The sequence below is a fragment of the Sitodiplosis mosellana genome, unplaced genomic scaffold, assembly GCF_009176505.1.
Source record: "Sitodiplosis mosellana isolate CC-2019 unplaced genomic scaffold, AAFC_SMos_1.0 Smas_scaffold_11, whole genome shotgun sequence".
Lineage (NCBI taxonomy): Eukaryota > Metazoa > Arthropoda > Insecta > Diptera > Cecidomyiidae > Sitodiplosis > Sitodiplosis mosellana.
In genome coordinates, this window is record NW_022595253.1 from 820,202 (window position 1) to 831,471 (window position 11,270).

The window sequence follows — 11,270 nt, forward strand, 5'->3', positions numbered from 1 at the left end:
TCTAATACACATCATCAATAGATGAAATCATTGGAAATGTTATCAAATATGATTTTCATATGGATTCGCTATATTAAAATATGGAACCGGTTGGTAATATTTAATATGAATGGTAATAACAAATCAACGAAATAACACAAGAATTGACAAGTCAACTTGACATTTAACATGGAATAAACTCATTTAATTTTTGGAATTTTTGGATTTGGCATAATTATTCTTCTTTTGGATTTTTATGTGATGCAACAAATAAATATCAGTACAATGAATCGAAGAGTCTAAAACTAATCAACAAATTAATATGGCTGGTAGCGCGCAGTGACTGACTGAATCAATGTTTACATCGAATGTGGATGAATAGATATCATTGCTTTGGTTGTAGCTCATTTATCGTCTGCTTGACTGCGGAGTGCGTATTTCCTCTTGGGGGAAGACAATATTTGGCTGCATTGATTGTCGCTATTTCTTTTCCGCGGTGAACTGTCCGTTACATCCATGTTTAGCTTATCACTTTTGGGTTGATCGGAATAGAAACTTGTTTCGTTTATTTTGAACTGTTCCGATATTGCTCTGTGCTTTCTATCAATTGAATGGAATGAAAATTTTGAAAATATTTTGCAGTAGATACACTTGATTATTCAAAAGTCAAGCAATCATGCGACAATCTCTTACAAATCTGACTGGTACAGTTTCTTATCGTGGATGTATTCAATGACCTCATCGTTCAGCAAGTATTTCACTGACAAACCACGTCGCAGATGTAGTCTTGCTAATGTTGAACTGATTTCATTCGGCACCCAATTTTCGATAATCGTTATGTTGTTCTACAGAAGTAGACAAATTAAAATAAAATCTCACTAATCATTACAAATAAGTCGCACATACTTTGTACTCATACATTAGATCCGAATTGAAGACAAATTTCTGTGGATTCGATCCGTTACGGGCTATTACAACCACACCATGCTCTCTCAAGATAGTTTCAAGCTAAAGAAGAAAATAAAATTCACATGAATCGATGAAAAAAAAAATGTCCCTTTGATTCTGCCACTTACCTCTGTATCATTCCAAAGATTTCTGTTTGCAAATGATTCAAGTAGATCGGCACCACAGAGCAGTTTGACTTTGATTTGTCTTTCCTTATATTCGGCTATATTAGATGGCATCCAATTCGGCACATTTTCCATCCAATATTCGTTGTCATCTTTTAGTATGGAATTGAGATAATTCTGAAATTGGATTCTTAGTCGATAATCGATTGGAGTTTGGATCAAAAACCCAACGCAAAACTCACTTGATGATACTGAAGCACTTCCAATGTTGGTGACCATTGTTTTCGTTTGCATTCCCAACTTGACAGTCGAATCCAGTCGGACGATTGGAGCGACATTTTGATCATTTTGCATCGATGTTCAGATGAAACTAATTGAACATTCGGCTTTTTGTACGAATCATGTACTGGCGATACGATTCCACCAATTACATTTACCTCTCTGCTGCCCCGATAGTCATTACCTGCAATTTCTAGAAATATTTCCATTTTATTCGATTTAATTCGCAATAATTTAATGAACAATTTGTATTTTTGTTGAAGTTATTTCTTCCTAGTTTCAGTAAATGTTCGAAGAACAATGCAGTTTTCCCAAAACAAATAGGCACACTTACCAAACATGCGAAAATGCATCGGTGTCGGAGGATTGAACGAACCACAAGCGAGCAGCATGATGTTTTCCGGCATTGTACAAATTTAATTACCTTTTAAAATCGAACACAAATTCAAAATATTCAATTTTCTCAGTTAGTAGGCATGGTATGTTCGACTGTTCAAAATTGTAAACAAACTTTATTGAATGCATGAAATGTCATTCATTCGACAAATCTAGTCTTGGGACACAGTTTGAACTCAACGCCATCTACTGAACATGGCATTGAGATAGGATGTGATATTGTGATAAAATAAAGTTTTTCTTATTGTGCAGTCGATTTGATAAAAGAAACGGTTTCAAAGTCTTGTTTATATTTCCATTCAATTTTTGATATATGTCCGTTGCGTTTTATATGCAGCTGAGCATAACATTAGATAAAGGCTAAAGCTAAACAAAACAGAAAAAACGCGGGCCAACGTAAACCGAAAATATGACAATTTTTCTTTTCATTGGAAAGTTCCCAAATTTGAACGAATGGATATTTTTACACCCGATATGCTGATGTTGATTTACTGACCATTTATTTTCCTAACCATTTTCATTCACGTTCGCAAAATGAATTTAAAAAACGTTTCTGAAATATTAAGGCATTTTATTGATTTTTTTTTTTTCAAATTATTTTTCGCTTCAAGTATAAAATATTTAAATCTATTTATTATTTCGCTATAATTGAACTGTAACAATATATTGCTATTTGCAACTTAGTATAATGCATATCAAACCCTAAGTATTAGAATGGAACATAATAACGTATAAAAATCATTGTGTTTTATCATTTCATATTTGGTTTCATTGCTAAACAAAAAAAAGTTGTTGAACGAAAGTTCAATTTGTGGCATTCTAAACAAAAAACTAATCAAAACAATGAATTTCGAAGAATAAAAATCCATATAAAAAACGATTAACTCCAAATAATTATATAATTTATATTAAATACGCTTCTATTGAATAAATTGAGAGTAAGAAAATTGTGATAAGTTTATTTTTGCTGCTATTTTTCTGCATATGATTGGCCAGCCATTCAGTACATTTATAATTTTTCATAGTCTAGTCATAACTGTCTGACTAGATTTTTGGCTGAATCATCGCTGTGCGTACCGTATCCATTGCGAAATTCATTTCGGTGGGATTGTCGAATGAACACGTCTTCATGCATTGGTGATTTTTGGCTGATTGGATCGCGTCTTGGTCTCATCAACTGTCGGACATCATCAATGGAGATTTCGGCATTTTGAAAAGCGTTCAACAAAATTACCGCAATAATAACGATGCAAAATCCGCACAGGTCTCCGATAACATTTTCAACGGTCATATGACGCCATTCTTTGAACAAAATCGCCGAAGCCACGATAACCAAAGTCGTAAAAATAACGTAATAAATCGGCGTAACGATGCTCGTGTTAAAGATATCCAATGCCTTGTTCAGATAGTTCATTTGAACAAAAATGAAGAAGATTGTGGTGATTATTAACACGTAAGGTAGCCACAAGCCAAAATCGTTTGATTTGCCGGAAATTGTATCGCGCAGGGCTAATCCAAGTGCTTTGCACGACATTACGGTAAGACTGCCGATAGCAGAACACAAAATCACATACACGGCAACGTTCAAGTGACCCATTCGTGGTCCGACATAAAATGCGATAAGCAGTGAAACGGCACCAATGAACAACACATAAACAATAAACGATGCATCTTGTAATTTATTCATTAGTTCGGCCAAATCTTCCACTTCGACCTCTTTTGGTGAATGCAACACAATGATTATGGATCCAAGAATGCATAGTAAACAACCTAATTTGCCAAGGATATTCAGTCTTTCATTCAGGAACTTTGAAGCCATCACTGATGTCACTAGAACACTTAATGCGCCGAGTGGCGTCACCAATGATGCTGGTGCAAATGCGTATGCTGCAAAATTGGCTGCTTCTCCAATTCCCACTGCAAAATAAAGCACAAACAGAGAAAGACGAAATTGAAATAAAATGTAATCGCATAAAAACGTGAAAGATAACAAAATGATAGCGCAGAGATTGTTCTCGGTGCATTTTTTTTTATTGAATGTATCTTACTTGTGATTAAGCCAGCCCACCACAGCCATTGCTTTAAATAGCCAAATCCGCCGGCGCTTGCACGTAAACTGCCCGAACGATTCAAGTGGATCAATGCCTTTTTCTTGATGATAAAACTCGATCCAATGAAAAACGATGACGATATAGCCAATCCGAGTCCAATATAAAACTCTTTCTGACTGTACAGTTCATTCAAATCGTTCAACGATGTCGACGGAGTGCTCGCCATTTTACCCGATTTTTAATTTAGTCCAAATAAAAACAAACTCGTTTCCCAACACTATAACACTACTGAATCGAATCGAGTGAAGTGAACACTAATAACTATTTGCCGCCACTTGTACAATGTACATTCCGATAATTCGGTTTGTGCTAATCTTTTTCCAACACAATATTATTTGTATTGAATAAATTTTTTTTCTCACTCTTTTATCAATACGCCTTTTGATAAGATAAGCGACAATTTTGAACCGTTTTTCGTGTCTGGCTTTTGATTTGTTGTACGTGTTTCTCCAACCGATTCACAATGCGACACTGGATATCAAAACACCGTAATGCTCAACTATGTGAATAATACTAATTGATATGAGTCATTTGATAATTATGTACGTAAAAATCCGGAACTATTATTTTCACATAAGTTTTACCACATTCCTTTTGTTTGGTGATTATTTTTTTTATTTTTTTTTTTTGTATTCTCATCAAACTTTTGTAAAAACTATCTATTTTTCGCTCTGAAAATAGAACAACTACTTCGGTCGGAATGCTATCGCAAATTTAGAAGAAAAAAAGGCTTCAATTAACAGCGCAATAATTCTTTCTTCAATCCGTATAAGTGCTAAGCCGTTTGACAGATAGATATTTTTTTGTTCGTTTCATCATTAGCTCTGTTTACATTTTCGCAAGCATATGACACAGATAGATGTGTCAAATGCATTTGATCAACGTCAGAGATCTACTACTACTATCCAGAAAGCGTTTGAATATGGCTAAATTTTCAGCCACTTCAGCCATAGAACAATAGATGGCGTTGATTTTGAACTTCGAATCCTCACACTTCAATAGAAAACTGCGTTTGAGGGAGAAAAAAATGCAAATGATGCTATTTATTTTATTGCTTTTTTTAGTCGAAAATCAATAATTGATACGAACCTCCGCAAAATTTATAACAACGCAATAATAACAACAACAAAATGCGAACTGAATGCGAATTTCGATCGAATACAAATGGATGGCATCTCATACCATCAAGAATATACATACATACGATTTAATTTGTATTCATTTTCGTTGAACCGCCGCTCAACGGCAGCAATCAAGTCAGACGAGAAAAAAAATAATTGAAAAAAAAACGCTGGCTTTCATCGTCCAAAATAACATTCAATTATCCTTTAAATACTCATAATTAGCTGTACATTGTTTCTCGCAGCGAAATAAAATACAATGTAGTGTGGAATTTTTTTCAGCATTTTTTTTTTGCCTTTTGGGCAGCCACTTTAGTACACTGCGAAAAAAGATCGCAAAATACGCCGCAATTATTCATATTTGTATTATTTTTTGTAGCAATTGGGAGATGTTGTTCACAGTGTACCTGAAACAGTTGCTCAGTACTCTGCACACACACCACCCGGCAATGACGACATTCATTTCCACTACATGTTGTTAATGAACGCTGATGATGCTCGTGAATTAATTTGCATGAGCGTCTGCATCTCAGAGTGTCGAAAAGAACGCACTACTTTGTTTTTTTTCAAAGCAATTTCTTCATAGCAAAATCATAATTACCTCTCTTGACGCTGGGCTTAGTTTGAGCCAAACAATGAATGCAGAAACCCATTTCAAAACCTTACACGAGATATTTTTCATTTAAATGAGAATTCATTGCTGAATCTATTCTATTGTTTCACGCGGAACGTGGGCTATTTTTAATTTCCATGAGCGTAGAGCATGCAACCTCGTTTCAACCGAATGTCCGCACGGCGAAGGAATTATGTCGATACATGCATTCACATCTCTGCTATTCTTCTAGAAAAGCTATGCCAGCAAGGAGTGGTTCATGATAGTGCATTTTTATTAACATGCAAATGTACACTCTCATTCACATGCTTCTATCCCGTGGAATTAGGTTTTGAAATGCACGTGAAACGAAAAAAAAAAAAACAAAATGAAAATATTTTTGTGAATTTACGATACAATCAAATGGAGATCGAGTTTTTCAAAACCAATTTCAATATTTAAAACCGTTTTTTTTGCCCACGATTAATGTTTCTCCATTTAGTTCGTGTGGGATTGTTTTCAAGAGTCAGACATCATTGTCGTCGTGTTCAATCGCCATTCGCATTGAGAGAGAGAGAGGGAGAAAAAAGTGCTGAAGTGCAAATGCAAATCGTAATCGTAATCGACTCTGGGATGGTGCTTTAACGTTTATTTACTCGCATTGTCATTGTCTTTTTGCGTTGTGCACAAGTCATCAGCAGGATGTTGACTTTGCGATTTGACAGCAATAAAAATGAAATGCCGCGAAATTGAAACCGCTACACATTTTGATTCACCTAACCGCAGTTCAATTCAACCAGTATATGTGTGTGGGGATAACCGTAACCGAATCGATTTGGTTAGTGCACAGAGCAGAGAGCACAAGCAAAAGCCAGCGGTGACGTACACAAAAACCCCATTTAGAGACCACAAAATCAGTGTCATTCTAATAATAATGACAAAAAAAAAGTCGACGATTCTCATTCCAATTTAAAGTGACTGGCATTTTCCCAGCATTTCACATGCGCTCATTCGTTCGCTTTTTTCCACTCTCTCTTTCTCTTGAGCACTCGATGAGCATCAATAAACATGAATGCGTTGTCGCACTTATTATTATTCGAATTGCCTCTTCTGCTGATTGCCCGATCGAATATATATTGTGGTGCCAGACGAAATCCATATAAAAATACATTTAACTTAATTATGCGGGAAAAGAAACCGTATTTTTACGACTAAATCGACAGCAATAAATAAGATGTGGTGTAATATTTTTAAAAGGTCATCATTTTCACTTTGACTCCAACAACGTCAACAGCAACCAAGTTTTCATTCGCATCATTGACGCAGAACGAAGATGTCGCCCTTACAGATTTTATTTACTACCGCCTCGCAACACACCAATGGGTAGCACATTATATTCACACATTCCGTATGAAGAAAAAAAACCCATCAACACTACGTCATATGTGCGACCATTTTTTCTAAACATTTTTCACTCTGCCACATTCATTTACCAACGACACATTTTATGGACACAAATCCGTTTTTTCATTGTGACGCAAATTTTCGCTTCGAAATTCCATTTGCAACAGCTCACACGCAACATAAGAATTAAGGAAATCATTTATATGAAATACAATTTTAGGCATCGAAATTCTTTAATTCGCTCTTGCTCTTGTGCCGTGCTGCCATTTTTAAGTCTCGTCGTCAATTAACGCAAGGTTGATGTATGTAATAGTTAAATCGGAACTACTAGAGTTCAATTCCCCCTTTTTCAAAGAGAAGCATTGGCGCATTAATAAAAGAACGCAACTTTACCATTGTGTGTCACATTTATCATATATATAAGTGCACATTGCACATATTTAGGGAAACATAAATCAAACCGAAAAAAGTATAAACCTAAAAAATGAATGTGGAAGAATCTCCATTAGGAATACAACAAGTAAATAGGCTGAGCTTAATAAGCTCTTTTGATACATATGGACTTTTTTTAACTAATTTCATGACAAAAAAAAACTTTTACATCAAAAAACCGAATTCAATTAGAGCATTTTTTCCTGAAATCGCCCGATGATGGAAACACGGTTTTCGAAAACGTTCGCGTAAATTAACAGCTTACGTATTTTGAATCAGAATAAGAAAAGTTAAATACAATATCATTAAATGATTTTTTACTGTTACAGTGTTAATACTTTTTTTTCCTTCAAAAATATCCAAGCACCTACAATAGTACTAATATAATATTGCAGAGAAGCAGAGAGAGATGGAGATATAGAGAAAAGTGATCCTGCTGTGAATCTTTGAAATGTTGATCCTCTTACGTATTGCCCAAACAAAAGCAGATGTGATTTCATTTTTTTGTCGGTCTGAATGTGTGTGTGTTTGAGTGCCACCGCCTCTACGGTTTTCCACTCGCTTAGGTCTGATTACATAGAAAATTAAGTTTGTTTGTTGCCAAAAACAAGTTCTTATCAATCGACTCTGGAAAAGAAAATTTTTTTTTTTCGTTTACGAAACTTTCTTCTATCGAGATTTTCCCGAAAATTGAATTCACAAAGTCAAGTTAAATTTGCCGTATTTCAAACTTTGTAGTAAGTTTGAGTCGAAAGAAAAAGAAACCAACCCGAAACTAAATTCTCATCACAGTTACTCACACTGAGATGAAAGAAGAACGAAAAAAAAAAACACATTGACGACAGAAAATGAAATTGGAAAATTCAAAATAGAAATCGCCATGGACTTATTCGTCGCTCTTTTGATCGCATGTAGCACAGTATTCTCTATATATCTTGCGAATTTTTCAGTGAATTTACCAGTAATTGAATCACATAACCACATATTGTGTCCGGCTCACGCCATTTGACACCGAACTGACTCTAACACGATATATATGTGGTGCTGGTGATGCTGGTCGTGCTGCTTTTGCGTTATTGAGACATTTTGAATTTTAGACGCATCACAAATTTCACCAACTTAGTTAGCAAATTTGATCACAGTATATTTTCAAAGCAAACTTGATGAAAATCCACAAAGCAACCCATTTTCCCAGATAATCCAATTGATTCAATGTTTGGCCACTGTTTCGTTTTCACTTTGAATGCATCTCATAAACCGGATGACTACTTTTTTGCTCAGATTCCGCTGGTGGTTCATCGGCTCTTGATGATTGTGTATTATTTGGCGGAAAAGTTGACAGATGAACTGGTTATGGTCTGCTTACAACTAAAAAAAACTTTCAATTGATTGAAATAAACACACAGACACACATGTATGTGGAGTCTCACACTGGCCAATTGATAAGAGAAACAATATTGAATCGAATGGAAAGTTGTGCATGCTGGCTGTTCCAGTGTTTGTCTTATCGCAAAAGTTTTTCTTCTTCATCGTCGTCGTCTTAGTTTGTTGTTCTGGTAGTTTGAATGTGTTTTTACGTTACTTCACTGCCATTTATCGGTTCCACAATGTTAACTATAAACAAGAGTTGTAAAAGCGGGCATTGGGATACGTATAAAGGGAAAAAAAGAAGGTGAATGAAATCAATGAAACATAAAATACATACATGCACAGCTAAATTGTCTGTGTAATTGTCGCAGCGTGGAGTGAGAACGGGAGAAACAGAGAGAGAGAGAGAAGAGCAAAAAAGCATACACATACAAAACAAATCGCATATAATATGATTTTCGGATCGCTTGTCTTGCTTTCTAGTTTCTAGTGCCTGACATTTCATGTACAATTTTTCGTGCTGTTACTGAAAATGATGTTGTTACTATTCATCGTGTACACGTTTAAGTTTTGCTCGATGATGATTATTATTATTGTTATGGCTTTAGTTGGTTTGAACGCGGCAACCTTTTGTACACACTCACACTCACTCGCACACATACACATTTGTGTGCATAACAGAAGAGAATAGAAAAAAATATTGTATACACGCGCACGCTATGGATTTGTTAGTAAACGACGTTATAGAACACACATGACTGCTTGCTTTTTTCCCAAGTGTCTAAAGTGACACACACAAGTGCCATAAACTTAGTTATCCAAAGCCTTTTCCCTGACCCTTTTATAAATAATTTTTGTGTCGTGTATGTTTTCGTTGTTGGGATCGTTGCTGTTTTTTTTCATGGGTTCGAAACTTCGTGGTAGTTTTTTCTTCTCTGATACACACAGAATCGCACGCACAAACACAGCTTTGCATACACAACAACGGCTGCTGCTGCTCCTCCTCCTCCTCCTATTGTCCGACAATCATCACAAGGCATTTCGTATTTATTTCAGTTTATTTTGTATTTTTCCGGTTTTTTGTGTTCGATATGGGTCTTTTTCTCCATTACGTATTCTCATCGTTCAAAGTTCGTCGGTGATTTTTTTTCTTTCTTTATCTCTTTCTTCTCCTTCTTTTCGCTCACTTCCTTTCTTCTTTGGGTTTTCACTTTTGCCACCCATTTCTTGTGAAAAGCTGCTAGTTCCATTCTATTTTTCTTCAAGCTGTCAAGCTTAAATCTTGATTTAAACCCATTCGGCATAACGAACATTTGATTTCGATAAACCATTTGGACGGAGAATGAGAGATAGATCCGCACCGCAAAACTAGTAAAAGCGACTACGTCAATCTCATGACAACGGCTGCAAACGAAATGCTAAGCATTTAGTCGAACGATATTTACATCTGTGTAAATGGCAAAGAAAGTACACCGGTTAACCACATACAATCTCTCGCTCGCTCGCTCTCGTCTCCGGTCTGTGTTTCGAATGTCTGAACCACCACCACCACCACCACCAGCAGCATGTTTGATGGAGGTAATTTTGTAACAAAGCGGCAAAAACCAAACGACAAAGAAATGAAGAAGAAGCTCTTTACGAGAACGGAACGGAGCAGATCCATTTGAATGATTTACAATTTTCGGTGTTGGTTTTATTTTCCACTTTATTTATTCGTTACAATTTTTCTTCTGTTGTTTTGTTTCGTCTTTCCCATTTTGCCATTTCACCGATTCATGGCCATGGATACCGTGCTGAAACTATCTGGTTTTTATTCTCGTATACACACAATTCCGTGAAATGATTCCGTCCGTTTATAAATTTGATTTTGTTTCGGATGCCAGCCTTTTTTCACTCTCCACAGCGCATTGTATAATCATTTTACCACTGTCATGATGATTATTATGAAAATGGCAACGGTAACGACTCCGATTGCCCGGAGTTGTGAGTGTGTTCTACCACTTACACTTCGACCAAATCGAAACGAGCCCAAAGAAATACGAGTGGCAGATAAAATTCAAATGGTGAAAGCGGAGAGGAAAAAAAAAGGAAAATAAAGCGAAAAGGAAGGATACGAAGAGAGGAGACAAATCATGAGGCAACGCAATGGGATTTCCTTTGTGTCCGTCGTTCTTAAGACACTGTTTCACGGTGTTCTGTGTGGATGTGCTTTATGGGTTGCTATTTCTGCATTTGTTGCCATTGTTGTTGCCGTCGTCATCATCGTCGTCGTTACTGCCGATGCTGCCCAGCCACAAGATACCAAATAGTTTATGTTACAGAATGTTGAGGTGAAATAGTCGCAAAAAGGAAATATGTCAACAGAACCGATTCATGGATCGGGGCATTGAGCGAATACACGGTGTCGCTGTATGAGTGTATGCGTGTGCTCGTGCATATTTGATTTTCGTTTTGTCTCTCGAAATTGGCCTTTCCTCGACAGTTCGGTATTTTATGGTTGTTCCAAAAATTTTTT

General features: G+C 36.1%; 2 protein-coding genes across 2 annotated transcripts; both read right to left on the reverse strand.

Moving 5' to 3' along the window:
* Nucleotides 1–227: 227 nt before the first annotated feature.
* LOC129567417 (nicotinamide/nicotinic acid mononucleotide adenylyltransferase 3-like) lies at nt 228–1,850 on the reverse strand. The gene is made up of 6 exons (XM_055444284.1): nt 1,666–1,850; nt 1,295–1,524; nt 1,056–1,229; nt 886–987; nt 673–824; nt 228–579 (listed from the first exon to the last, which is right to left on the reverse strand). The coding sequence occupies exons 1-6, from the start codon at nt 1,736–1,738 to the stop codon at nt 384–386; spliced, it is 927 nt and encodes a 308-aa protein (XP_055300259.1). The 5' UTR covers nt 1,739–1,850; the 3' UTR covers nt 228–383.
* A 427-nt stretch (nt 1,851–2,277) lies between these two features.
* On the reverse strand, nt 2,278–4,659 carry LOC129567418 (magnesium transporter NIPA2). Its single transcript, XM_055444285.1, has 2 exons — nt 3,776–4,659; nt 2,278–3,644 (listed from the first exon to the last, which is right to left on the reverse strand). The coding sequence occupies exons 1-2, from the start codon at nt 4,002–4,004 to the stop codon at nt 2,758–2,760; spliced, it is 1,116 nt and encodes a 371-aa protein (XP_055300260.1). The 5' UTR covers nt 4,005–4,659; the 3' UTR covers nt 2,278–2,757.
* Between the last annotated feature and the right edge of the window lie 6,611 nt (nt 4,660–11,270).